Source organism: Carcharodon carcharias, chromosome 4, assembly GCF_017639515.1.
Source record: "Carcharodon carcharias isolate sCarCar2 chromosome 4, sCarCar2.pri, whole genome shotgun sequence".
Taxonomy (NCBI): Eukaryota; Metazoa; Chordata; class Chondrichthyes; order Lamniformes; family Lamnidae; genus Carcharodon; species Carcharodon carcharias.
Genome location: NC_054470.1, coordinates 27272591 through 27297214, shown reverse-complemented (window position 1 = coordinate 27297214; position 24624 = coordinate 27272591). Strand labels below are relative to the sequence as shown.

The window sequence follows — 24624 nt, the reverse complement described above, 5'->3', positions numbered from 1 at the left end:
TGACAAAAGAGACAGCGTCAATATCAGCCATTATCACAAAAAAGTAATTATTTAAAAAACTTACCATGACATAATGGCGTTGCATTTCTGTCTTTTCACTGGCTAATTTTTCACATTCCAATTTCAAACTGTTTAAAGAAAGAAAGATCGTTCAAGGCGCTATATGGACATTTTAAGACTGCGCTGCAGGCAACGCTTTCCTCTGCGTAAATGATCTTACCCGGATCATTAGAAGTGTTGTCTTACCAAGGCAGGGTGCACTTAATTAGTACAGTGCCGCATTTTGTTCTTCTAGAAATGATTTATGACGCCAACTCTGTGTATATGCCAAAATATGACAGTAGGCATTCAAAGATTGATTTTAATAAGTACAAGTAGAATACCAAATCTGACACATGCGAACATGACAAGTGCGTCAACGTTATTTCTTTCAATAGACTACATTCATTAGAACAGAAGAGGAAACCATTATTTAGCGATCAAAAATACTAACTCAACTGGTACAAATCTAGACAAAAATACAGGGCTCTAAAGAGAGAGCCAGACTTGTTCCATGAATGCCAATTAATATATGTTTGTTGAAGTTTACACTTTCTGCACATACGAAATTGAAACAGGACTGTTGTAATATGTAAATATTAAAAATGAGAGAATACACAGTATCTCAAAAAGGATAGCAATCAAATATACCTGTTACTTAAATCTCTACATGCGATTATTTAAAGTGATTTAATGTTTTTTTTTTAAATGAATCGAAGTTGTTGGTCTCCTAAACGGTACACACCAGTGTATTTTAATCCGCTTTTGGAGCTTGACGATAATAAAAGACATGATTGTTTCACGCTTTGTAGCTTCGACATATCAGCCGAAGAAGAGCAGTCTCACACTGAGGATATTGCTCCTTCATCGTCACATCAATGAAGGACAAATGTGAACGCGCGAAATAAAGGGAAGCAGCGGAAAATTGAGATCTAAAAATATCTAAACATTGACGTTTGAGTGCATTATATTTAAGAGGACATGAATTACCCGGGTCTGGACGGCCTCATAACTGCTAGAATCACTTTTTAACCCGGGTAGAAAGAAAAGAAACATTTCAAAAGAAATTCAGCACAGAATTTATCAGCTTGGTTCAAAAAAAAAAACACTCCCACAGGGGGCCAGGGCATTGATGTTTAAAAACCCGCCTTCACTGCATTTCCAACACTACAAAGAGTGCGAGCTTTGCACTCGGACACCATCTTCGACCAAAGTGAAGTAACCGAGGGATCATTTTCCATCAGACAATTAAAAGGGAGGAGATGGGAGAGGAAAGAAAGCCCACATGCAATACACCAAGCGTGGACAGTACAGACTATAACCCTGTTCCTGCAGAGGGAAGACGAGGAGAAATAAAGACGTTTTAAATACCACTCCCCTTTCAGACAACTGTACTTGGCTTGTACTTCCAGACAGATTCGTGTTGCGAGGTTTTGTTTATATACAAAGCTATTCTATCTACCTGTGATACTGCGCCTGCAAAAACTGAAATTCTTCTTTGATGCGATCACACGATTCAGAGATGGTGAATTTAAAGGGCTGTGCGGGTTGGTGAGGCGCCTGGAAATACAGAAACAAACCAGCATCAGTACCGAGACAACCCGTCCGCCAGTCTCACCAAATTGCTATTTCTTAACATTATTGACAAAGCGAACGGAAACATTGCACCTTGCACGTCTCCAAATATTTACTGAAAGACTATAATTAAAGGCGTGTGGAGAGAAAGCTAAAGCTCGCATGCAAATTGTCCGTGTGTGATGTTTAACAGGAGGGAGAGGGGGAAAAAAACATACACATAAAACACGCAAACATACTTACGGGATGTCTGGCTTGAGGATACATCTCTCTGAGATTTTTGTTTCCAACGCCCTTCTCGATCGTTTAGGTGAGCATCAGTGTCATTTAAGTTCCTTAATTTTTTTAAAAAAAAAGTCACCAAGTTGTAGGCGATCCGGAGAAAAGCAGCGAGCGAGCTCTCTCTGTCTCTGTCTCTCTCTGTCTCTGTCTCTCTCCCCCCCGACCTTCCAGAAAGCGAATGATAAAACAAACAAAGTGGAGCATTGGGATGAGGATCGCAGATTCTCCGGGAGATTTCCTCCGATGCGGGATCCTGCTGTGCCGGGCAGCGGCTCGGAGCGACCTCACAGCATCACTGAGTCCGGCAGAGGGAGAGGGAGAGGAGGGCTCGGCTGGGCTGCAGTCAAGAGTGCCGCGGCAGCAGCTTCTTCCCTGCCCTTCATCCGATAACACACCAAAGTAAATGACTTGTGTTTACCAAATTTAGAAACGCCGTGTCATTAACATTCTTACATATTCACACCCCGGTCAACTTCACTTCAGCGAGGGAAGGAGGAGGTACAGGGGGGAATGCGATACTTCGCCCTAGCGGAGGGAGGGAGGGAGGGCAGCAGCCCCTTGGCCCCCTGGCTCCTGTAGTCTTCCCGCCCTCTCATCCCGCTCCCAGCCGCTGACGGCCCGCCCCGCTATCAACTACAACCCCCCTAATGCCGCGCGGGCACAAAGAGGCGGCCGGCTGGCCGCCACTGATTGGCACTGCTGCCCACCCAATGACGAGCTGCGCCTTTCGTTCGCCTGCACTCCAATTCGGACGTCACTCTCGACTCTAGGCACCAATCGCCGCACAGGGAAGGCGGGCTCTGGCGTGAGCCGCGGCCCATTCTGCCAGATCAGCCAATGGCGAGCGACCATGGCCGGCGCTCCCACGTGGGGCTCTGACGCCGTACGGGCGAAGAGACCAATTGGCGTGGCTCAAAAGTGCCAAGCTGACGCCTCGCGGCGGAAAGCGCGCTGTCGTTCGCTGGGTCTGTAGGTTTTTTTTCCCCTCCAGCACAAGCGAAAAGTTGGGAAAAAAAGAGAGGAAACATTTGTTCATCTGTCAATCAAAGTAACGTGGGGCTCTGCCGGCGTTTGGTGAAATGAGAATGTTTTCCTCCCATGCTCTATTCCATGCGAATGCTGTCTGCGATGTTGGCTAATTAGGGTCGAATGTCTCTTTGCAAAATACTCGCGCAATCTGTCATTACAGAGAGGGTTGGGGACCCACAGAGCTCCATGAAGGTGAGCAAGGAGAGGGGGGGGGGGGGGAAACACTTTCGCTGCACCTTCCAGTATTTGACATGTTTTAACTTTAGGTAACAAAACCCAATTCAAACACAAGCACATCGTATATATTATATTTAATCACATTAACACTTTCACTCCTCCTTTACTATAGCAGTGTCTTCTCTTGATTGATTCATTTTTTTTCAGAGCAAATCTAGAAAGAAAATGATTGGCTTTTAAACAGGTCATTTCAGAGATTTTTCGTTAGCTACTTTCTGTCTAGAATCGTTGTGCTGTTAATGCAAATGTTGCATGGGAGGAGGAAACGGAGGCGTTATTTCTACCGATTCGATCCATCACTACAGCCGAGAAGTCAAAACACACTTAATAAGGACAAATGAGGAATATTTAACCATTATAACATGACGCTGACCAAATCGTTCCCTGGGATCTAAGTTTTAACTAGAAAGGGCGAAAAGATACTGCCAGCGAAATATTGTTTAACAGCTGTTTGAGACTTCCTGCAGTTACGTACGTCCAAAGATTAATTTTGGTCGGAAGATGGGGAGCCAGGTAGTGGGGTCAGTCAGATATTATCTTATTGTATTCGTGTTCTCGTCATTTGCACAATTTTTATTATAATACTCTGCTTTCCTTTGGGCAGGAGATTCCAAAACATGATTGTCTTCCCTTGACAACAAAGTGCTCCTGTATTATGTTGTAAGATATTGCTTCTTTTGTTCTTGCCGGTTTCTGTTAACATTCTTATCAGCCCGTCTTTTGATTGAATGTTTCTGGGAGGAAGCTTAGTTTAAACCAAAGTGCCATTGTGCTGGTGTCAATTTTCACTTATTTGGTTTACACATTTTCTGCACTTTCTGCCAACATCATAAGTAAAATACATGTTCCCTGTTGCCCACGAAACTTATCTTGCCCATGTTCCATAAAAGAAACATGACATACATGGTTTAAGGTCTCTTCTGAATGAATGGCATAGAAGATATACCATCAAGAGTTGGCAATTACATTGGTAGCAATAGATGCTTGGAACTGACTAAAGCACAATGATCGCATCACATTCAAGTTTTACACTGGCAGGGCAGTTTGGTTTTTATGTAAACTAACCAGAATTTTCTAACATATAGGAAAAGAAATACTTAGAACTATAAATTTGTTTGTCAACAATATTGAGTTTTTCACTCCTGTGTTTCACTATGTAACTACCAGAGCATTAATGATTGAGGATATTAAGGTTTATAATGAATTTTCATGATGATAAAATAAATCGTTACTGAAATCCCAATGCCTTCCCTACCCTTGTCTAATTTTATAATTGCCAAAAAGTGCATATCTCAACAACAACTTATATACCTCTCTCTTCTAAACTTGTAATCCTTCATCATAAATGGTGACTAGACTGACGAGATTCATCACCATCATCTGAAACCCTAATTAAAATTATAGCTTTAAAATAGCTTCAGGCATTATGCATAATGTGTTCAGAGTTATGTATTGAAGTCTTTTTTGTAACGGATATCTCTTAATTCTAAACACTAACATCTGAGTTCGTTAGAAGTTAGTTGTTCGTGCCCGTTTTCCGCACGGAAAATGGGTCAAAATGAGCACTTTTTTTCCAGGAATGTGTCCTATGCTCGAAGGATGGTGGAATGCCGCCCCATACGATTGCCTAAAACAGGCTTGGAGATCCTTGCTTATGAGGAGCCAAATGCCTGTTTTAATCCACCTCCGACGTACTGGACTACCCTGAGGCATCGGTAATGCTCTGTTCAGGTTTTTCAGGCGTGGCTGAGGCCGCTACCAAAAGGTAAGTTCCTTGGTCTTTTACTTCACGTGGAGCCAGGAGGACCAGGACAGGCTCCCTTGTTACGGTGCATGCTGCTTGTACATGATCGGCAAATCTGAACTAGAAAACGGGCCCAGGCGTATTCCGAACCAATTGAATATCCTCGCACTTCTACTGTATAGGCAAGAACAATTCAGGTTGTAAGGTATGATTCAATTGTGCTGTAAAGCATGGCAAATAAAGGTGAAACTAAAACCTTGATAATATGGCATGAGCTAGTTTCCAGCATTCTCCTATTCTGAATAACAAGATGAGAGTAAATACATTTTTAAAGTTCAACGGGGATTTACACGTCAAGTTGGGATAACTGCTAAAGATTGTGGGGGTGAAATTAGTCAATGCCAGAAGCACAAAATGGATTTGTAGTAAATTAGCAGCCCGTTTGACACCACTGAAGTCAATGAAAAAGAAAGTCAGCCATGGTGTGAAAGGGGCAACCCATTCGTTATCGGGCCATTTTGTGTTGCTGGCTCCAAACAGCCGCCTCTTTAACATCTTGTTCCTGGCATGTGAAATCATTATATGGTATTGGTGCTGTAACACCCCAGCCATCAGCAAAAACAGTACCAGTGCAAAAAGCCGACATATACAGCGCTGGCCAGTCATATATTTCACCCACTATGCCACAAAGTCTCAGAGTATCAACCTGTCAGACCACCTTTTAACTCAATCAACATGTAGTGGCAACGTAAACCTGAGTGGCTATTTTCATTCACGGAACTCTTATCATTAGTGGTATTTCTCAGGATTTATTATAGTGTAGGGCCTCCTTTTAATATTGCCTGAGGTGATCAAAATCCAGCATTTGGCACCAGATAATAATGAACCAACTTCCAGATGTTCTTCAAAAGAACATTATTATGTTCTGATGAAGAGTTATTCGGACTCGAAACGTTAACTCTTGTCTTCCTTTCCACAGATGCTGTCAGACCTGCTGAGTTTTTCCAGCAATTTTTGTTTTTATTACTGTGGATTTGTTTTTTCTCCTCAAGTACCTCTATGTGAATGTAGCCTAGAGAGATGGGATGGGCATTTCTCTGCTGGTTGTAAGGGTGCAGAGGGGTTGTCAGAAACAGCATCAAGGACACCTAAAAATGAGGTGTCAACGTGGTGAAGCTGTGACACGGATTTACTTGCGTGCCAAACAGCATAAGCAGTATGTAATAGACAGGGCTAAGCGATCCCACAACCAACAGATCAAATCTAAGCTCTGCAGTCCTGCCACATCCAGTCATGAATGGTGGTGAGCAAATAAACAAACTGGAGGAGGAGGCTCCACAAATATCCCCATCCTGAATGATGGGAGAGTCCAGCACATCAGTGCAAAAGTCAAGGCTGAAGCATTTGCTGCAATCTTCAGCCAGAAGTGCCAAGTGGATGATCTATCTCAGCCTCCTCCCACAGTCCTCAGCATTACAGATGCTAGTTTTGAGCTAAATTGATTCACACCATATGATATCAAGAAACAGCTGAAGGCACTGGATACTGCAAAGGCTATGGGCCCTAATAACATTCCGGCAATAGTTCTGAAGACTTGTGCTCCAGAATTAGCCATGCCACTAGCCAAGCTGTTCCAATATGGCCACAATAGTGGTGTCTACATGCAATGTGTAAAATTGCCCAGGTATGTCCTGTCACAAAAAGCACAACAAATCCAACCCAGCCTATCACCACCCCATCAGTCTACTCCTGATCATCCGCAAAGTAATGACAGTGCTACCAAGCGGCAGTTACTCAGTACTAACCTGCCCACTGACACTCAGTTTGGGTTCCTCCAGCTCCTGACTTCATTACAGCCTTGGTCCAGACATGGACAAAAGAGCTGAACTCAAGAGGTGAGGTGAGAGTGACTGTCCTTGGCATCAAGGCAGCTTTTGACTAGTGTGGCATCGAGGAACCCTAGCATAACTGGAGTTAATGGGAATCAGGCAGAAAACTTTCCATTGGTTGTGGTCACACCTAGCACAGAGGAGGATGGTAGTGGTTGCTGGAGGCAAATCATCTCAGTCCCAGAACATGGCTGCAGGAGTTCCTCAGGGTAGAGTCCTCGGCTCAACAATCTTCAATTGCTTCATCAATGGCCTTCCCTCTATTGTAAGGTCAGAAATGGGGATGTTCACTGATGATTGCACAATGTTCAACACCATTCACAACTCCTCAGATACTGAAGCAGCCCTTGTCCATACGCAACAAGACCTGGACAACATTCAGGCTTGGGCTGAGAAGGGGCAATTAACATTAATGCCACGCCAATGCCAGGCAATGACCATCTCCAACAATAGAGAATCTAACCATCTTCCCTTGACATTCAATGGAATTACCATCACTGAATCCCCCACTATCAACATCCAGGAGGATTACCATTGACCAGAAACTGAATTGAACTAGCTATATAAATACTTTGGCTACAATAGCTGGTCAGAGGCTAGGAACTTAATGGGGAGTAACTCACCTCCTGACTCCCCAAACTCTACCCACCATCTACAAGGCACAAGTCAGGAATGTGGTGGAATACACTCCACTTGCCAGGGTGAGTGCAGTTCCAATAACATTCAAGAAGCTTGACACCATTCAAATCAAAGTAGTATGCTTGATTGGCACCCCATCCACCACTTTCAATATTCACTCCCTTCACTACTGATGTACAGTGGCAGCAATGTTTACTATCTACAAGGTGCATTGCAGGAATTCATCAATGGTCCTTAGACAGCACCTTACAAATCTATGACCTCTACCATCTGGAAGGTCAAAGGCAAGAAATACATGGGAACACCATGAGCTGCTAGTTCCCCTCCAAGCCACACACCACCTTGAATTTGAACTACATCGCCATTCCTTTGCTGGGCCAAAATCTGTTTCTAACAGCACTGCGGGTGTACATACTTCATGGCCTGCAGCGGTTCAAGAAGGTGGCTCACCACCACCTCTCAAGGGCAATTAGGGATTGGCAATAAATGCTAAGCTAGCCAGCGACACCCACATCCCATGAATGAATACATTTTAAAAACCCTGCATGCTGACTTTCTGTGCTCCAAACAAAAAAGGAAGCAAAAAAAAGATAATTCACTCCCCTATTGTAGTCTTTGATTCAAATGTTGAACAGGATTACTAAAAACTTGTTTCAAATTTATTTTTATTATTGCTCACTAATTGATGAATAATCTTTCAGTGAGTGACAACATCAAAACAAGAACAGTGGCTTGCCCATCAACACTGCACAGCCAAGACCATGTTCTATCAGAAAATTCTTCAATATAAACATTTTTTCCTGTGCAAATAAATAAACTTAGTTGAACAGCACAGTAACAAAACATTGACAGTAATATTAGAGCTATCAGAAGTAACCTATTGCTTGAGTGTGCAATAATGTAATCAGCCTTCAATTCTGGCTATTGTAAAGCAATCTCAGTTACTTTGGCAACCCTCAACCTATTAGTTTTCTAATTATAGATTATACATGTCTCAGATTTGATTAATACTTCAATAAAATATTTGTTTATTTTGTACCTATCCATCACCAATTGTTTATCCAAATAGATTCTTGGAATTAATTCTAAATATCATAAAAATCTTACTAAAATGAGAAAGGCCATTGTCGCAGGACTAATAATCCAGAGACCCAGGGTAATACTCTGGCAACACAGGTGGGAATCCCACCACAGTAGATGGTGGAATTTGAATTCGATAAAAATCTGGAATTAAAAGTCTAGTGATGATCATGAAACCATTGTTGATTGTTGTAAAAACTCATCTGGTTCACTAATGTCTTTTAGGGAAGGAAATCTTCCATTTTTACCTGGTCTGGCCTACATGTGCTCCAGAGCCACAGCAATGTTGTTGACTCTTAATTGCCCTCTGAAATGGCCCAGCAAGCCACTCAGTTGTATCAAACCACTACAAAGTCTCAAAAAAGGAATAAAACCAGACAGACTACTCAGAATTGACCAAGGCACCAGAAATGAAACAGCCCTGTCGACTCTGCAAAGCCCTCCTTACTAATACCTAGGGGTAGTGTCAAAATTGGGGAAGCTATCTCACAGACTAGTCAAGCAACAGTCTGACATAGTCACCCTCACGGAAACATATCTTACAGATAGTATACCAGGCACCACCGTCACCATCCTTGGATATGTCCTGTCCCACCGGCAAGACACAGCCAGCAGATGTGGCGGCACAGTGGTATACAGTTGGGAGGGAGTTTCCCTGGGAGTCCTCAACATCGACTCTGGACCTCATGAAGTCTCATGGCATCAGGTAAAACATGGGCAAGGTAACCTCCTGCTGATTACCACGTACCACCCTCCCTCAGCTGATGAATCAGTATTCCTCCATGTTCAACACCACTTGGAAGAAGCATTGAGGGTGGCAAGGACACAGAATGTACTCTGGGTTGGGCATTTCAATGTCTTTCACCAAGAATGGCTCAGTTGCCCCACTGCTGACCGAGCTGGCCGAGACCTAAGGGATATAGTTGCTAGACTGGGTCTGTGGCAGATGGTGAGGGAACCAACAAGAGGGAAAATCATACTTGACCTCATCCTCACCAACCTGCCTGCTGTAGATGCTGCACCCCCGAGGTGAGGTGAGAGTGACTGCCCCTGACATCAAGGCCGCATTTGAGTATGGCATCAAGGAGCCCGAGCAAAACGAGTCAATGGGAATCAGAGGGAAAACTCTCCACTGGTTGGAGTCATACCTAGTACAAAGGAAAATGGTTGTGGTTATTGGAGGTCAGTCATCTCAACTCCAGGACATCACTGCAGGAGTTCCTCAGGGTAGTGTCCTCGGCCCAACCATCTTCAATTGTATCATCAATGACCTTCCTTCCACCATAAGGTCAAAAGTGGGGGTATTCACTGATGATTGCACAACGTTCAGCACCATTCGTGACTCCTCAGATACTGAAGCGGTCAATGTCCAAATGCAGCAAGACCTGTACAATATCCAGCTTGGGCTAGCAAGCAGCAAGTAACATTCACGTCACACAAGTGCCAGACAATGACCATCTCCAGCAAGAGAGAACCTAACCATTGCTCCTTGACATTCAATGGCATTACCATCACTGAATCCCCCGCTATCAACATCCTGGGTGTTACCATTGACCAGAAACTGAACTGGTCTAGCCATATAAATACTGTGGCTACAAGAGCAGGTCAGGGGCAAGGAATCCTGCAATGAGTAACTCACCTCCTGACTCCCCAAAACCTGTCCACCATCTACAAGACACAAGTCAGGAGTGTGATGGAATATTCCCCACTTGCCTGGATGAGTGCAGCTCTCACAACACTCAAGAAGCTTGACACCGTCTAGGACAAAGCAGCCCGCTTGATTGGCACCAAATCCACAAACATTCACTCCCTCCACCAATGGCACACAGTAGCAGCAGTTGTACCATCTACAAGATGTGCTGCAGAAACTCACCAAGGCTCTTTAGACAGCACCTTCCAAACCCACGACCGCTACCATCTAGAAGGATAAGGGCAGCTGATAGATGGGAACACCACCAACTGAAAGACCCTCTCCAAGCCACACACCAACCTGACTTGGAAATATATCGCCATTCCTTCAATGTCACTGGGTCAAAATCCTGGAACTCCCTTCCTAACAGCACTATGGGTGTACCTACACCACAGGGACTGCAGCGGTTCAAGAAGGCAGCTCACCATCACCTTCTCAAGGGCAACTAGGGGTGGGAAATAAATGCTGGGCCAGCCAGTGAAGCCCACAAATGAATTTAAAAAAATGGTCTGGGGACCCTGGTTTGAATCTTGCCACGGCAGATGGTGGGAATAATCAGGGGGGAAACTCCACTGGTTGGAGTCATACCTAGCACAAAGGAAGATAATTGTGGTTGTTGGAGGTCAGTCATCTCAGCTGCAGGACATCATTGCAGGAGTTCCTCAGGGTAGTGCCCTAAGTCCAACCATCTTCAGCTGCTTCATCAATGACCTTCAATCCACCATAAGGTCAGAAGTGTAGATGTTCGCTGATGATTGCACAATGTTCAGCACCATTTGCGACTCCTCACATATTGAAGCAGTCCATATCAAAATGCAGCAAGACTTAGACAATATCCAGGCTTAGGCTGAAAAGTGGCAAGAACATTTGTGCCACACAAATGCCGGGCAATGAGCAATGAGCACAAATGTCATCTCCAACAAGAGAGAATCTAACCTTCACCCCTTGACATTCAATAGCATTACCATCACTGAATCCCCCAATATCAATGTCCTGGAGATTACCATTGACCAGAAACTGAACTGGACTAGTCATATAAATACTGTGGCTACAAGAGCAGCTCAGAGGCTAGGAATCCTGTGACGGGTAACTCACTTCCTGACTCCCCAAAGCCTGTCCACCATCTACAAAGCACAAGTCAGGAGTGTGATGGAATACTCCCCACTTGCCTGGATGAGTGCAGCTCCCATAACACTCAAGGAGCTTGACACTATCCAGGACAAAGCAGGACACCTGATTGGCACCACATCCACAAACGTTCACTCCCTCCACCACCAACGCACAGTAGCAGCAGTGTGTGCCATATACAAGATGCACTGCAGGAATTCACCAAGGTTCCATAGACAGCACCTTCCAAACCCACGACCACTACCATCTAGAAGGACAAGGGCAGCAGACAGATGGGAACAGCACCACCTGGAATTTCCCCTAAGGGCAACTAGAGATGGGCAATAACTGCTGGGCCCAGCCAGCGAAGCCCACATCCCATGAATGAATTTTTTAAAAACCATAAATAAGACTGTCCTATGACTATCCTAATGGGCAGGAACAATGTCCAATGTAGTACTGAGGAATATCACCCAGAAAATCCCAGATTGAATTCCTATTTTGTGCAAAGTTTGTCAACCTTAGCAAAGAAAGAGACATAGTTGGAGCAGTATAATTGAACTTAGTGCCTCTGGATCCTCCTGTTCCTGCTTGTAGCGATTCCTACCAAGAGATCTGCCATCATGGTATGCCACGCTTGTTTGTCTAGCAGCATTCTCACATATCCATTGTAGCTCATCTGTTATAGTTCTGCAACATCCATTATCCGACCACGTCTCGGCCAATCCCTCCTTTTTCTGCCTTCCGCTTTGCCCTCTGGAAAAGATCTCTATTGCTTTTTGTCTCTGATCAAATAACCGAAATGCTAACATTTTATTTTCTGGATGTCACTTTTTAAAGTCCTTTTTGCTTTTGCAAATTTCAAGCACCTATTCATTTGCCTTTTGTATGTATATGGAATTTTAAGCATTTTAAGCTCTAGTTTAGAGAGGAGAAAATTCATCCAAGTTTTTCACTAGTGATCAATTATCTGTACTGATGCTAGAAATTACAAGCAGGGTTCTCTATGATATCTTGGGGACACACATGGTCTAAGTTGATACTTGACAATTGACTTCTTGTGCTAAATGCCAAAGGATTACCTCTGGAACCATCCACCAGCAAAAGTCAACACTCTTAGGAGAAGAGTAGAAAATTGGTCTACACCAATACTCCACATGCCACAAAACCAAAATATATTCAATCCAAAATTGGGGTTGACACCGGGTGCTGTCAACCAGTGTTCAATACAGGGTTAACATAATTTTCCTATTTTTCAATTCTATCCATCTAGAAATAAACATACATAGGATTATACGACACTGAAAAAGACCATTCAGTAAAACCAGTGTTTATGGTCCATTCGAATCTCCTCCCATCATTTCTCATCTAAGTCTATCTATTCTAACAATCCTTTCTATCATATGCTTGTTTACCTTCCCCTTAAATGTGTCTACACTATTCACTTCAACCACTCACTGTGGGAGTGAGGTCTACATTCTTACCACACTTTGGGTAAGAAAGTCTCATCTGAATTCCCTATTGGATTTCTTGATGACTGTCTTATATTGATGGCCCCTAGTTATGCTTTTCCCCATACAAGAAAACATTCTCTCTGTATCCACTCAATCAGGACTTTCATAATTTTAAAGACCTCTACTGTTTTTAGAAGAGACACAGCCTGTTAATCCTTTCCTGATATGTATACCCACGCATTCCTGCTATCACCCTTGTAAATCTTCCCTGTACCTTTTCCAATGCCTTTATATCCTTTTATAATATGATGACCAGAACTACATGCAGGACTCTAAAAGTGGTTTAACCAATGTTCAATACAGGCTTAGCATAATTTTCCTACTTTTCAATTCTATCCATCTAGGAATAAAGCCTAGTGCTTGGTTTGATTATTTTAATGGCCTTTATAACCTATGGCACAACTTTTAGTGATTGATGTATTTGTACTCTGAGTTCCCTTTATTTGTCTACCCCACCTAGACTCATACCTTCCTTGTAATAAATGACCTCCCAAATCTTCCTATCAACACGTACTACCTCACATTTATCTGCGTTGAACTTCATTTGCTATTTATTTTCCCATTTTGCAAATTTATTAAAGTCCTCCCCTAATTTGTGGTAGTCTTCCCTAATATTGGCTATCCCCCCAGTTTGGTGTCATCTGCAAATTTAGAGATTTATGTATTTTTGATTCCAAGGTCCAAATTGTTAATGTAAATTGTGAATAGTAATGGTCCTGGCACTGATCCTGGTGGAACACTACTTCCTACCAACTGGCACTCTGAATGATTACCTTTTATTCCCACTCTCTGTTTTCTGCCCTGAAGTCAACTAGCAATCCATTCTGCCACTTGCCCCTGATTCCACATTCTATGACCTTATTCATTAATCTATTGTGGGGCATCTTTTTGAAGGCCATTTGAAAATCCAGATAAATTACATCTACTGCATTACCATTGTAGTTACCTCCTCAAAAAATTCACTAAGGTTGGCCAAGCAAGATTTTCCCTTTTGAAATCCATGTTGACTTTTTCATGCACTTATCTCATTACTCATATCATCATTCAATGTCATGTCTACCTGTTCTACCTTCCTTGTAAATACTGAAGCAAAAGAATTGTTTAATACTTTTGTCATCTCTCTATCATTACCTGTGATATTATCCTGTTTATCCCTTCATGGCCCTCTTCCCATCATAGTCTTCCATATTTTTATTGATGTACAATTTTGGTTCATGTTCCTTGATAATTTAGTTTCATAATTCCTCTTTGCCTTCCTAATTGTTTTCTGACTTCTCTCGTAATCTCTTCGTACTTGCTTTTGTTGCTCCTCTACTGCCTATGTACTTAGTGTTTGCCTCTTTCCAAGCACTGAATTTTTTGAGCTCTATGGATGCCATTTAGGAAACAAGATGGCCTTTGTGGCGTACACACACACTTTTGGGGTAAGTCATGCCAGATGCCATATTTGTGAGAGTGTTATCATTCATGCAGTGAATATCCACCAGAAGTATGCAGAGGAGGCAGATCATGACGTCAATCAGTGTGAAACACTGATTTGACACCAGTGGTGCCATTTTGGAGCCTAATGCTCCAGTTAACATGCTCTTTTAACCTCACACAGATGAACATGCATTAACCACCAAGAAGGACACGTCCCCACCATTATTAATGAAAAGGATTGTCAAATACATATAGGTTAGTTGCTGGTTGATTACTGCTGGTTCTTGCTTGAACTCTATTAGTGTTTCATGCTTTGTACAGTTGTTTAAAGCTGTCAAGGCCTACAGGAAGAGGTGAAACAGGTGCTGAAGGAGTTTTTTGCTGCTTCAGTCCGATTTTGTATTGCAGCAAGCTGACCTTGCATGACTTCAGTCTAGGCTTCCACTGCAGCAAACAGACTTTTGATGAAAGCTGTTCTTGCTGAAATAGAAGCTAAGACATCTGCCATCAGATGCTGCATCATGGTTGGGTCCACACTGCACTGGTGGAGTTGGCCACCACTTCCATGTTGGAAAGCTCTGCACAAAGTTTTTGCCAAGTTGGTTCTGGACTCCTCCATGTTTCTTCATACTGGCCATAGGCTTTTTGTCAACATTTCATTATGCATACCCCTCAGCCTTCTTTGCATACCCCTCAGCCTTCTTCTATAAACTGCCCCATTGAAGTGCTCCTTGAGACTTCTGCAGTTGAACTCATGCACATTCTTGTCCACTGGTGAGCTGTCCACTGTACCATCATTGCCCCCTTTCTGGCTGCATCCTGCTCATGGCCAGGGTCTCGCCACACACAGATCTTGCTGCTATGCTGTCCTCTAAATTAAGTGCAGTAGCAGTTTCTGAGCTGGTGTCTGCAAGTGTAAAACTAAGCAAGAGTACATCTTCATTGTCACTGTCATCTTGCTGCTCCTCCAAACCCTGGGCAGGTTGCACCTTTTGTGTACCTGAAACAAGATAAGCTCAAGGGTAAGGTTTTCATGTGGGGAGGGGGTAAAGCAAAGGCTACATGCTTGCATCATCTTTAGAAAGTATGAGATAAAGGACAGATGAGGTGTAAGAAGAAGGATTAGGAATGAGCATCAAGTTCGACGGTTTCACCCTTTCCTCTGGCCACAATCTCAACAATGGATTTTCCAGTAATGGCTAGCGTCATCTCCTTCTTGAGGTCAGGACATGCAGCCATATCTCTTCCCCTCTGGTTAACTTCTGCTGCCTCCAGTTGTGCAACATCTTGTACAGTAATAGAGAGGGAAGTGTGTCTGTGAGTGTTGTATCATTTTTTTGATGACATGACTATAGCTGGCAATGTGTGCAAGCTGAGAGATGTGGGTCTGAGCCTTGCAGCAATGATAAGTGCGGTGGAGAATATGAATGTCAGGTATGAAACCAGACTAATAGAAATTATCGGTAGCTGTGTTATGGGAGTGTGGTGAATTGAACAATAGATGAGACTAGTGGTACAGTTGCACAGACATGGCATTTGAAGATGCCATATTCACTGACTTAAACAAGGTTTGAGCTTCATGCAGCATTGCATCTAGGTCCTAGGGGCTTGACTGTTGACATTGACATCCATGGCTATCTGCTTCCACTGCCTTCTGTGTATGTGTCTGGAGGATCTCCTGGCCTACTGTGAACATAGGACATCTCTCCTTCTTTCCATTTTTTCCACCAAGGCCACAAGTGCAGCTCCCGAAAAACTTGGAGCCCACTCTCTATGTTGTGCCATTCTTCAATATTTCCATGGTCACTTCCTTCATGACAGCCAGTACTTGCTGCAGCCACAATACACCTCCCTTTTAAGAGGTGCAGGCTAGCTTTAATTGGTGCTAGCCAATTCACAATCTTGGCCCCCTACTCAAACAACCAGACAATCAATAGCGCACTTAGTGCTGACTGCATGCTGAAATCACTTAAAACAGCAGGTAGCAGAAAGTTGCCCATGTTGCAGTGAACAAGTGTGGGTTAATTGTGAATCACAATCTCTGCACCCATTTCCAGGAGTTTGAATTAGCCCCCATTACCTCTCAATGTAATACATATATTCTATTTGGCAACTTTCATAATAGTGAAATATGTAGAATCTATTGTATTACCAAACTTTACCTCACTGTGATCTCAGGTGTCTGTCTGTCTACCACAGGAAGCCACAAGCTTGGTAGGGCAAGGGAAGGATGTTGTGATGTAAGTCTTGGTAGGGCAAGGGAAGGGCTGCATGAAAATATCAAACTTCCCTCGGTGCCATCTTTACCAACATAACTCTCATAATGAGAGGAAGTTTAGAATTAATTGTTCGCCTCTTCAGGATTCTAAATCGTGACTCAGGTTTGAATTGCCACTCTATTCCCCACCCCAGTGTGGGCCACACTCCTTCAACCAATGAAACTGATACACTGTTTTCTTCTCATCAAGTCAGTCAATGATCTGTCAGGTCATGCATCCCAAATTAAGGATGTGGGATGTCTCGCTTTTGAGAATTCCTACCCTTGCCTTAACCCCCTTCACATCAATGGCCTCATTTGAATTGAACAGAGCCTCATCCCTCAAACAAGGTAAGAGAAAACCCCAGACAAGTCCAAACCTTGTTTTTTCAGGTGTCAGCTTATTTCCTGGCCTACCTGTCACAAAACAAGACTCACTTCACAACTTCTGGATAGAAGTCTTATACATGTCCCTCCAAATACTTGGACTAGAGATTGGCACACCAACCAACTTCCACATGCAGAACAAGCAAACTGCATTGAGCATAAACCTTTGAATCTTTTATGCAATATGTTTGAAATCAATTACTTTGGAAACTTCTTTCCAAAATCCTCTGTCCCCATCACGTCCACCTCTGTGTTACCAGATCCCGCATTTTATACATTTCCACAATAATAACAAACCATAATAACAAACTCTGTACTGTTTTAAAACCCAGAAACATTGATAATGTACTGCAAAACCCTAGAAGCACTTGCCACCTATGCTGCTCAAGCCGACAACCACCCATAACATACCCTATCTTTATTGCTGAACTTCAGGACCCACTTCAATGTCTCATAAGCATAGGACCTCAACCATAGCTTTACTAAACAAGAAAACCACCTACCTAATGCCACTCTGGACCAGGACTCTCCCTTCCGTGCTTTTATTTTCATTCATTCATGGGATGTGCCCTTGAGAAGTTGGTGGTGAGCTGCTTCTTGAACCACTGCAGTCCATGTGGTGTAGTTACACCCACAGTGCTGTTAGGAAGGGAGTTCCAGGATTTTGACCCAGCGACAGTGAAGGAACAGTGATATATTTCCAAGTCAGGATGGTGAGTGGTTTGGAGGGGACCTTCCAGGTGGCGGTGTTCCCGTGTATCTGCTGCTCTTGCACTTCTAGATGGTAGCAGTTGCGGGTTTGGAAGGTGCTGTCTAAGGAGCCTTGGTGAATTCCTGCAGTGCATCTTGTAGATGGTACCCACTGCTGCCACTGTGCGGTGGAGGGAGTGAATGTTTGTGGATGGGGTGCCAATCAAGGGGGCTGCTTTGTCCTGGATGGTGTCAAGCTTTGAGTGTTGTTGGAGCTGCACTCATCCAGGCAAGTGAGGAGTATTCCATCACACTCCTGACTTGTGCCTTGTAGATAGTGGACAGGCTTTGGTGAGTCAGGAGGTGAGTTACCTCTGACCTGCTTTTAAATGCAAGGCACCTATCTGCAACCTGGTATAACCTGCCTACTATTTGCTGTGTATTCTGCCCTTTATAAATTAGTAAGAATTTTTAAAAATTGTTGTATTTTGAAAGGAACATATAATCATCGAGGTAATTTTCACCTTCAGCACTTAGGCAGTAAACTGGTAAAGCTGATCACCAACCTGTTATAGAACCTGCTGGATTTACATTTCACCTAATTACAGCACATCTTCCAAATGTGCACTCTTAAGGCTACCCCTTTCCCAATGGGAGCACAAATTAGGAAATTGTGGGCCCCCTCCCATGACAGAAAGCATGCTGTGATTTCCCAACTTGTTGAGGCTGCAACCACACAATCAGGTGGGCATTAAATGTCTTAGCTGGCGTTAATGGGAAAACAGGACAGTCTCCTGGCATCCTGACTCATATTCTTCCCATAAACAAAACTGGCAAAAAACAGATTAACTGATCATTGTGTTTGTGGGATCTTGAGGTGTATAAATTGGCTGCTATATTCACTCTCTAAAACAACAGTGACTGCACCTCAAAGTAATTAATTGTATGTGAGGCACTTTGTGATTTTTCTAAAACTCATGATAAGGCATTTTAAAAATGCTGGTCACCTGGCCTATCCTTCAGTTTTGACAGACTGCTTCACAGGAATGTTATAAACCAAAATGTGACCTCAGGTCACACGGCGCAGAATTTTCTGCCTGTCGGAGGGGGGGGTTTATGCGGACGCATTTGCAGGTGTGTTCCCGGTCGGCGCCCCCAATCAGGGGCGGGAGGGGGGGCGTGCTGCCATTTTACATGGGCAGGCCCATTAAGGCCCGCCCAGCGTGACATCCGCCCTGAAGCGTGATGCATTCCCTATGCAGCCAGGGGGAGGGGATTCCGTGAGCAGGTCTGTGCGCTCTTTTGTGCATGCACGGGGAAGAGCCCACAGATCTCCCTGAGGCAAAGTGCTGCCTCAGGGCGATCACTTCAAATTTAAAAACGGCGCTGAACGGAGAAGAAAGAAATTATTGACATGTCCCCCTCATGTGACACTGTCACTGGGACATGTCAATTACTTGAATGTTAAAACTTAATAAACATTTTAAAACCCTCATGAAACCTCATCCCGTCCATGGACGAGGTTTCATGTTTTTCCGGAAGCCCGCCTGGGCTCTCGGCCTGCCCTCCAACTGTAAGGTTGGACGGGCAGCCCTGACAAGGACCTCAACTAGGTAATTAACAGGCCTTAATAGACCTTTGACAGTTAATCAGCTACGCGCCCGCCGAACTGAAAATCTAAATGATGCAGAGTGACATCGGGACGCATGCCCAACGTCACCCCGTGTCATTTTACGTGTCGGCGTGTGGGTCCTGCCCCCACACATTGACCAGGAAATTCTGCCCAAAATGACATTAGGTCACATGACCAAAAGCTTGATCGAAGAGGTAGATTTTAAGGAGTGTCGTACAGGAGCGATGTGAGGTAGAGAGGCAGAGAGGTGTAGGGAAGGAGGTTAAGAGCTCAGGGATCTAGACAACTGAAAACATGGCCACTAGTGGTGGATCAATTAAAATTGAGGATGCTCAAGAGGCCAGAATTAGGTGAACACAAACATCTTGGAGTGTTCATAGACTCATAGACGTTTACGGCACAGAAGAAGGCCATTTGGCCCTTCGTGTCCACGCTGGCCAACAAAGATAAGACTACACTAATCCCATTTTTCAGCGCTTTGCCCAATGCCCTGGAGGCTATGGCAACACAAGTGAATAACTAAATGCTTATTAAATGTTAAGAGAGTTTCTGACTCAACCACCCTTTCAGACAGTGAGTTCCAGACTCCCACCACCCTCTGGATGAAGAAATTTCTCCTCAGTTCCCCTCTTAGACTTCTACCTCCTACCTTAAAACTATGCCCCCTGCTTATTTACCCCTCTACTAATGGAAAAAGTGCCTTCCTATCCACCCTATCTATATCTCTCATAATCTTACATACACCTATCAGGTCCCCTCTCAACCTTTGCTGCTCCAAGGAAAAATAACCCCAGCCTATCTAATCTTTCCTCATAGCTCAGACCCTCCAGCTCAGGCATCATTCTGGTGAATCTCCTCTGCACCCTCTCCAGTGCAATGACATCCTTCCTATAATGCAGTGACCAGAACTGCACGCAGTACTCCAGTTGTGGCCTAACCAGCGTTTTATACAGTTCCAGTATAACCCCACTGCTCTTGTATTCTATGGCTCGGCTAATAAAGGCAAGAATCCTATATGCCTTCTTAACCACCTTATCTACTTGCCCTGCTACCTTCAGGGGTCTGTGGATATGCACACCAAGGTCCCTTTGATCTTCAGTGTTTTCCAAGGTTCTACCATTCATAGTGTAATCCATTGCCTTGTTAGCCCTCCCCACCTCACACTTATGCGGGTTGAATTCCATTTGCCACTGCTCTGCCCACCTGACCAGTCCATTGAAATCCTCCTGCAGTTTAGGGCTATCCTCCTCACTGTTTACCACCCTACCAATTTTGGTGTTATCCGTGAACTTCTTGATCATACTCCCTACATTTATGTCCAAATCATTTATGTACACCACAAACAGCAAGGGCCCTAGCACCAAGCCCTGTGGAACCCCACTGGAAACAGACTTCCAGTCACAGAAACGTCCCTCTACCATCACCCTCTGCTTCCTGTCTCCCAGCCAATTTTGGATCCAGTGTGCCACTTTGCCTTCGATTCCATGGGCTCTTACTTTCTTGGCCAGTCTGCCATGAGGGACCTTATCAAAAGCCTTGCTGAAGTCCATGTAGACCACATCAAATGCATTACCTTCATCAACACTCCTGGTTACCTCCTCAAAAACTTTGCTCAAATTTGTCAAACACGCCCTTCCCTTCACAAATCCACCCTGACTAGCCCTGATTAATCCGTGTCTCTCCAAGTGCAGATATATTCTGTCCCTCAGAATTCTTCCAAGTAACTTTCCCACCACCGAGGCTAGACTGATTGGTCTGTAATTTCCTGGTCTTCCCTTCTTCCCTTTTTTAATAATGGGACAACATTAGCAGCCCTCCAGCCCTTTGGCACCTCACCTGTGGCTAGAGAGGATTTGAAAATTACTGCCAGGGCCCCTGATATTTCTTTTCTTGCCTCCCCCAACAACCTGGGATTCATCTCATCCGGGCCTGTGGATTTATCCACTTTTAAGTCTGCTTAACCCTGTGGGGGCTGGAGATAGGGAGGGGGTGACGCCATGGAGGAATTGAAAATAAGGGTTAAAATTTTGAAATCAATGCCTACTCGACCTGGGGCTATTGTTGATCTTTCAATAGCCTTGGTGTTTAGTTCCTTCCAGTTGCTGACTGTGTATTTAGCTATGTGAAGTTAGCGAGGTACTTGGACTGGTGCATTGAGCTCCAAAATGACACTGCTGACAGCAAAGCAACTTTCTATGCTTATTGACGTTATGATCTGCCTACTCTGTATACTTCTGTTGGCTGCTCAGTGTGCACATATTAACATCCTCACCAATATGGCATGCATCACAATGCACCTCAAAAGTCTGTGTGACCACCATGGATGCCATTTTGAAGCTCTAAAGGCATTTGTAGCACTCGAAAATGGATACAAACAATCCCAATTTCTCAGCTTTTTCTTTTCTTATAGAAATGTGTATCCCCCAGCTTACTGTGAGTCATAAAATAGGAGATGCACTACTATTTCATATATATCTCAATTGAATTAAATAGTTATTTTTAAAATATTTTTTATTCATGCACCATTTTTCTTTTCAATGAAAAAGTGTTATATATGTCAAATATGGGTTGCTTTATATCATGTTTTGTCAATCAGCTCAGGAGGCTTTATGCATTAGTTACTGGTATATTGGCACCCTTGAAGGGTGTTTCAAAGGGAGCTGGAAATAAATAAAGTTCCATCTGACAGTTTCTCATTTATGGGAAAGGAATCAAAGCTGTTTGAAAACTTCATTTTCAGTCTCATACCCTGAAGATTGTGGTGTGATAATTCTGGATGGAACAGCTTATCTGAGAGGATTAGGTAAAACACGTTCTTTCTATTACTCGTGGCTTCAGCTTGTTCAACTGGGTAGACTGTGTCACACAGTATCTCTGCCCCTACATATGTCACAAATCTTATCTATATCATTTCTGCTGCTTCTCTCAGAGCTCCAGTCTCTGCATCTTCACCTCTAATTTTGTGATGATACCCTGTATCCTCCTTTACAACATTTATGCACTGTACTACGAAATATGACAATGTTATTCCTTATATTTTGAATTTTAATAGAATATAAGCATAAAACCAAAATAGAGTTCTATAAATTTCCAGCCCCTCGCATTTATTATGATTGAATGGTTTTATTACGAGCAAAAATAGTAGTTATACAATAGGAAAAAATGCTCAAAATCTGTACTGAAAAGAATTTAATTGAACATTCAGGGGGTTTCACAACAGAATCAATCTTCTATTAAATGGAAAGTATTAAAAGACACAAAGAAAGTAGAAACCATCTATTTTTGTCAATCTCCACGGCTTGCATTTTAAAGTTGTCTTAAGTAGGTGACCTTCCACAGTCCATTCCCAAACATCAATATAGTTTATATTAACAAAAGGGAGGTTAGTGGAGTGATCCGACATTGTTGCTTTAAGTTACTTGCTTCACTCAGTTTCACTGAGGCAATTCCATATAAAGATTAGAAAATTGTTTCTGCTGTGAGCTCCTGTAATTTTAGCAATTCCATGGGCAGAATTTTGCCCTGAGCAGGTGGGCGTGCGCCCGACCCGCTCAAGCACAAAGTGACACACGATGACATCGGGCAATCAACAATATTTCACTCGGCGGATATGCGCGGGAGTCGGAGCCGCGCCCACCATTAATTAACAGGCCAGTTAAGGCCCTTTACAGCCCAATTGATGGCGAATTAACGTTGCCCGTGCAATTTTTTGCTCATCACACGGGCAAAACGGGCAGGCGGGCAGCCCACAATTTGCAAAACCTCATCCTAGGGTGAGAAAAGAAGGGTTTGCAGCATTGTCGATGTGAGTAGTGAGGAGGTTTGGAGATAGCTCACTGCTGGTGGCTGATTGAGACTTGGCAGCTTAATCTTTGTTCGGGGCATTTCCAGGCTTAATTTACGGACTCAGTGGTGTCTTCCAGGCCCGCTGAGGATTCGGACCATGTGGACCCTACCAGGTATCAGACAGCCTTCCCTTACCCTGGCAATGGGGATTGTGGTCTCTGCTGGAGGCACTTCCTCTGAGGAGGAACAGAGGGGTAGAAGAGAGGGGAGGCCAGGTGTCCCAATGCAGCTTCCCGGGGAGGAACCTGTGGGAGGAGAGGCGCAGGTACAATGGGCGCAGGGCCAGCAGTAAGCCCATGGTGGAAGGGGCCACAGAAAACACTGCTATCCTGCTGCCAAGCGGCGTTGCAGCTACCTCAATATGTCTGAGGTGCAATGTTAAAGTGACACACGATGACATCGGGCAATCAACAATATTTCACTCGGCGGATATGCGCGGGAGTCGGAGCCGCGCCCACCATTAATTAACAGGCCAGTTAAGGCCCTTTACAGCCCAATTGATGGCGAATTAACGTTGCCCGTGCAATTTTTTGCTCATCACACGGGCAAAACGGGCAGGCGGGCAGCCCACAATTTGCAAAACCTCATCCTAGGGTGAGAAAAGAAGGGTTTGCAGCATTGTCGATGTGAGTAGTGAGGAGGTTTGGAGATAGCTCACTGCTGGTGGCTGATTGAGACTTGGCAGCTTAATCTTTGTTCGGGGCATTTCCAGGCTTAATTTACGGACTCAGTGGTGTCTTCCAGGTCCGCTGAGGATTCGGACCATGTGGACCCTACCAGGTATCAGACAGCCTTCCCTTACCCTGGCAATGGGGATTGTGGTCTCTGCTGGAGGCACTTCCTCTGAGGAGGAACAGAGGGGTAGAAGAGAGGGGAGGCCAGGTGTCCCAATGCAGCTTCCCGGGGAGGAACCTGTGGGAGGAGAGGCGCAGGTACAATGGGCGCAGGGCCAGCAGTAAGCCCATGGTGGAAGGGGCCACAGAAAACACTGCTATCCTGCTGCCAAGCGGCGTTGCAGCTACCTCAATATGTCCGAGGTGCAATGTTAAAGGAGGCTCCACCTCTGCAGGGAGACCATGACCTCCATTTTTCAGATGATAAGGTCTCAGATCAGCTCCGACTGTGTGGGTGGACACCCCATGCCGGTGGCTCTGAAGGTCACAGAGGCCTTCAACTTCTAAGCCTCCGACTCTTTCCAGGTTCAGTGGGGGATCTGTGTGCAGTCTCCCAATAGGCTGTCCACAATTGTACCAAGCTGGTGACAGAAGGTCTGTTCAGGTGGGTATTGACTTTCATTATTTCAGTACGGATGACGCCAGACAGAATGAGCGAGCCAGAAGCTTTGCAGCAATTGCTGGGTTCCCCCATATCCAGGTTGCCATTGACCGCACACATGTGGCTATCAAGACGCCAGTGGGTCAACCGCGTGCCTTCGACAACAGGAAGGGCTTCCACTTCATGAACATGCAGATAGTGTGTGACTACAGGATTCTGGTGCTGCAAGTTTGTGCAAGGTACCCAGGCAGCTCCCATCATGCCTACATCCTGAGACACTCCCAGGTGC

At 44.2% G+C, this 24624-nt stretch overlaps 1 protein-coding gene across 4 annotated transcripts in view; it reads right to left on the bottom strand.

Annotated features, from left to right (window-relative positions):
- LOC121277223 (transducin-like enhancer protein 4) overlaps positions 1–2333 on the bottom strand; it is a 210064-nt gene extending 207731 nt beyond the window's left edge. For 3 of the 4 annotated variants that reach the window (XM_041186390.1, XM_041186391.1, XM_041186392.1), the window contains exons 1-3: positions 1858–2333; positions 1502–1599; positions 65–128 (exon numbers count right to left, since the gene is read on the bottom strand). In XM_041186390.1, coding sequence (XP_041042324.1) covers positions 65–128; positions 1502–1599; positions 1858–1881 — 186 coding nt within the window. In that variant the 5' untranslated portion in view covers positions 1882–2333. The remainder of the gene's footprint in view (positions 1–64; positions 129–1501; positions 1600–1857) is intronic. The other variant, XM_041186393.1, reaches the window with a different exon arrangement.
- Positions 2334–24624: the final 22291 nt, after the last annotated feature.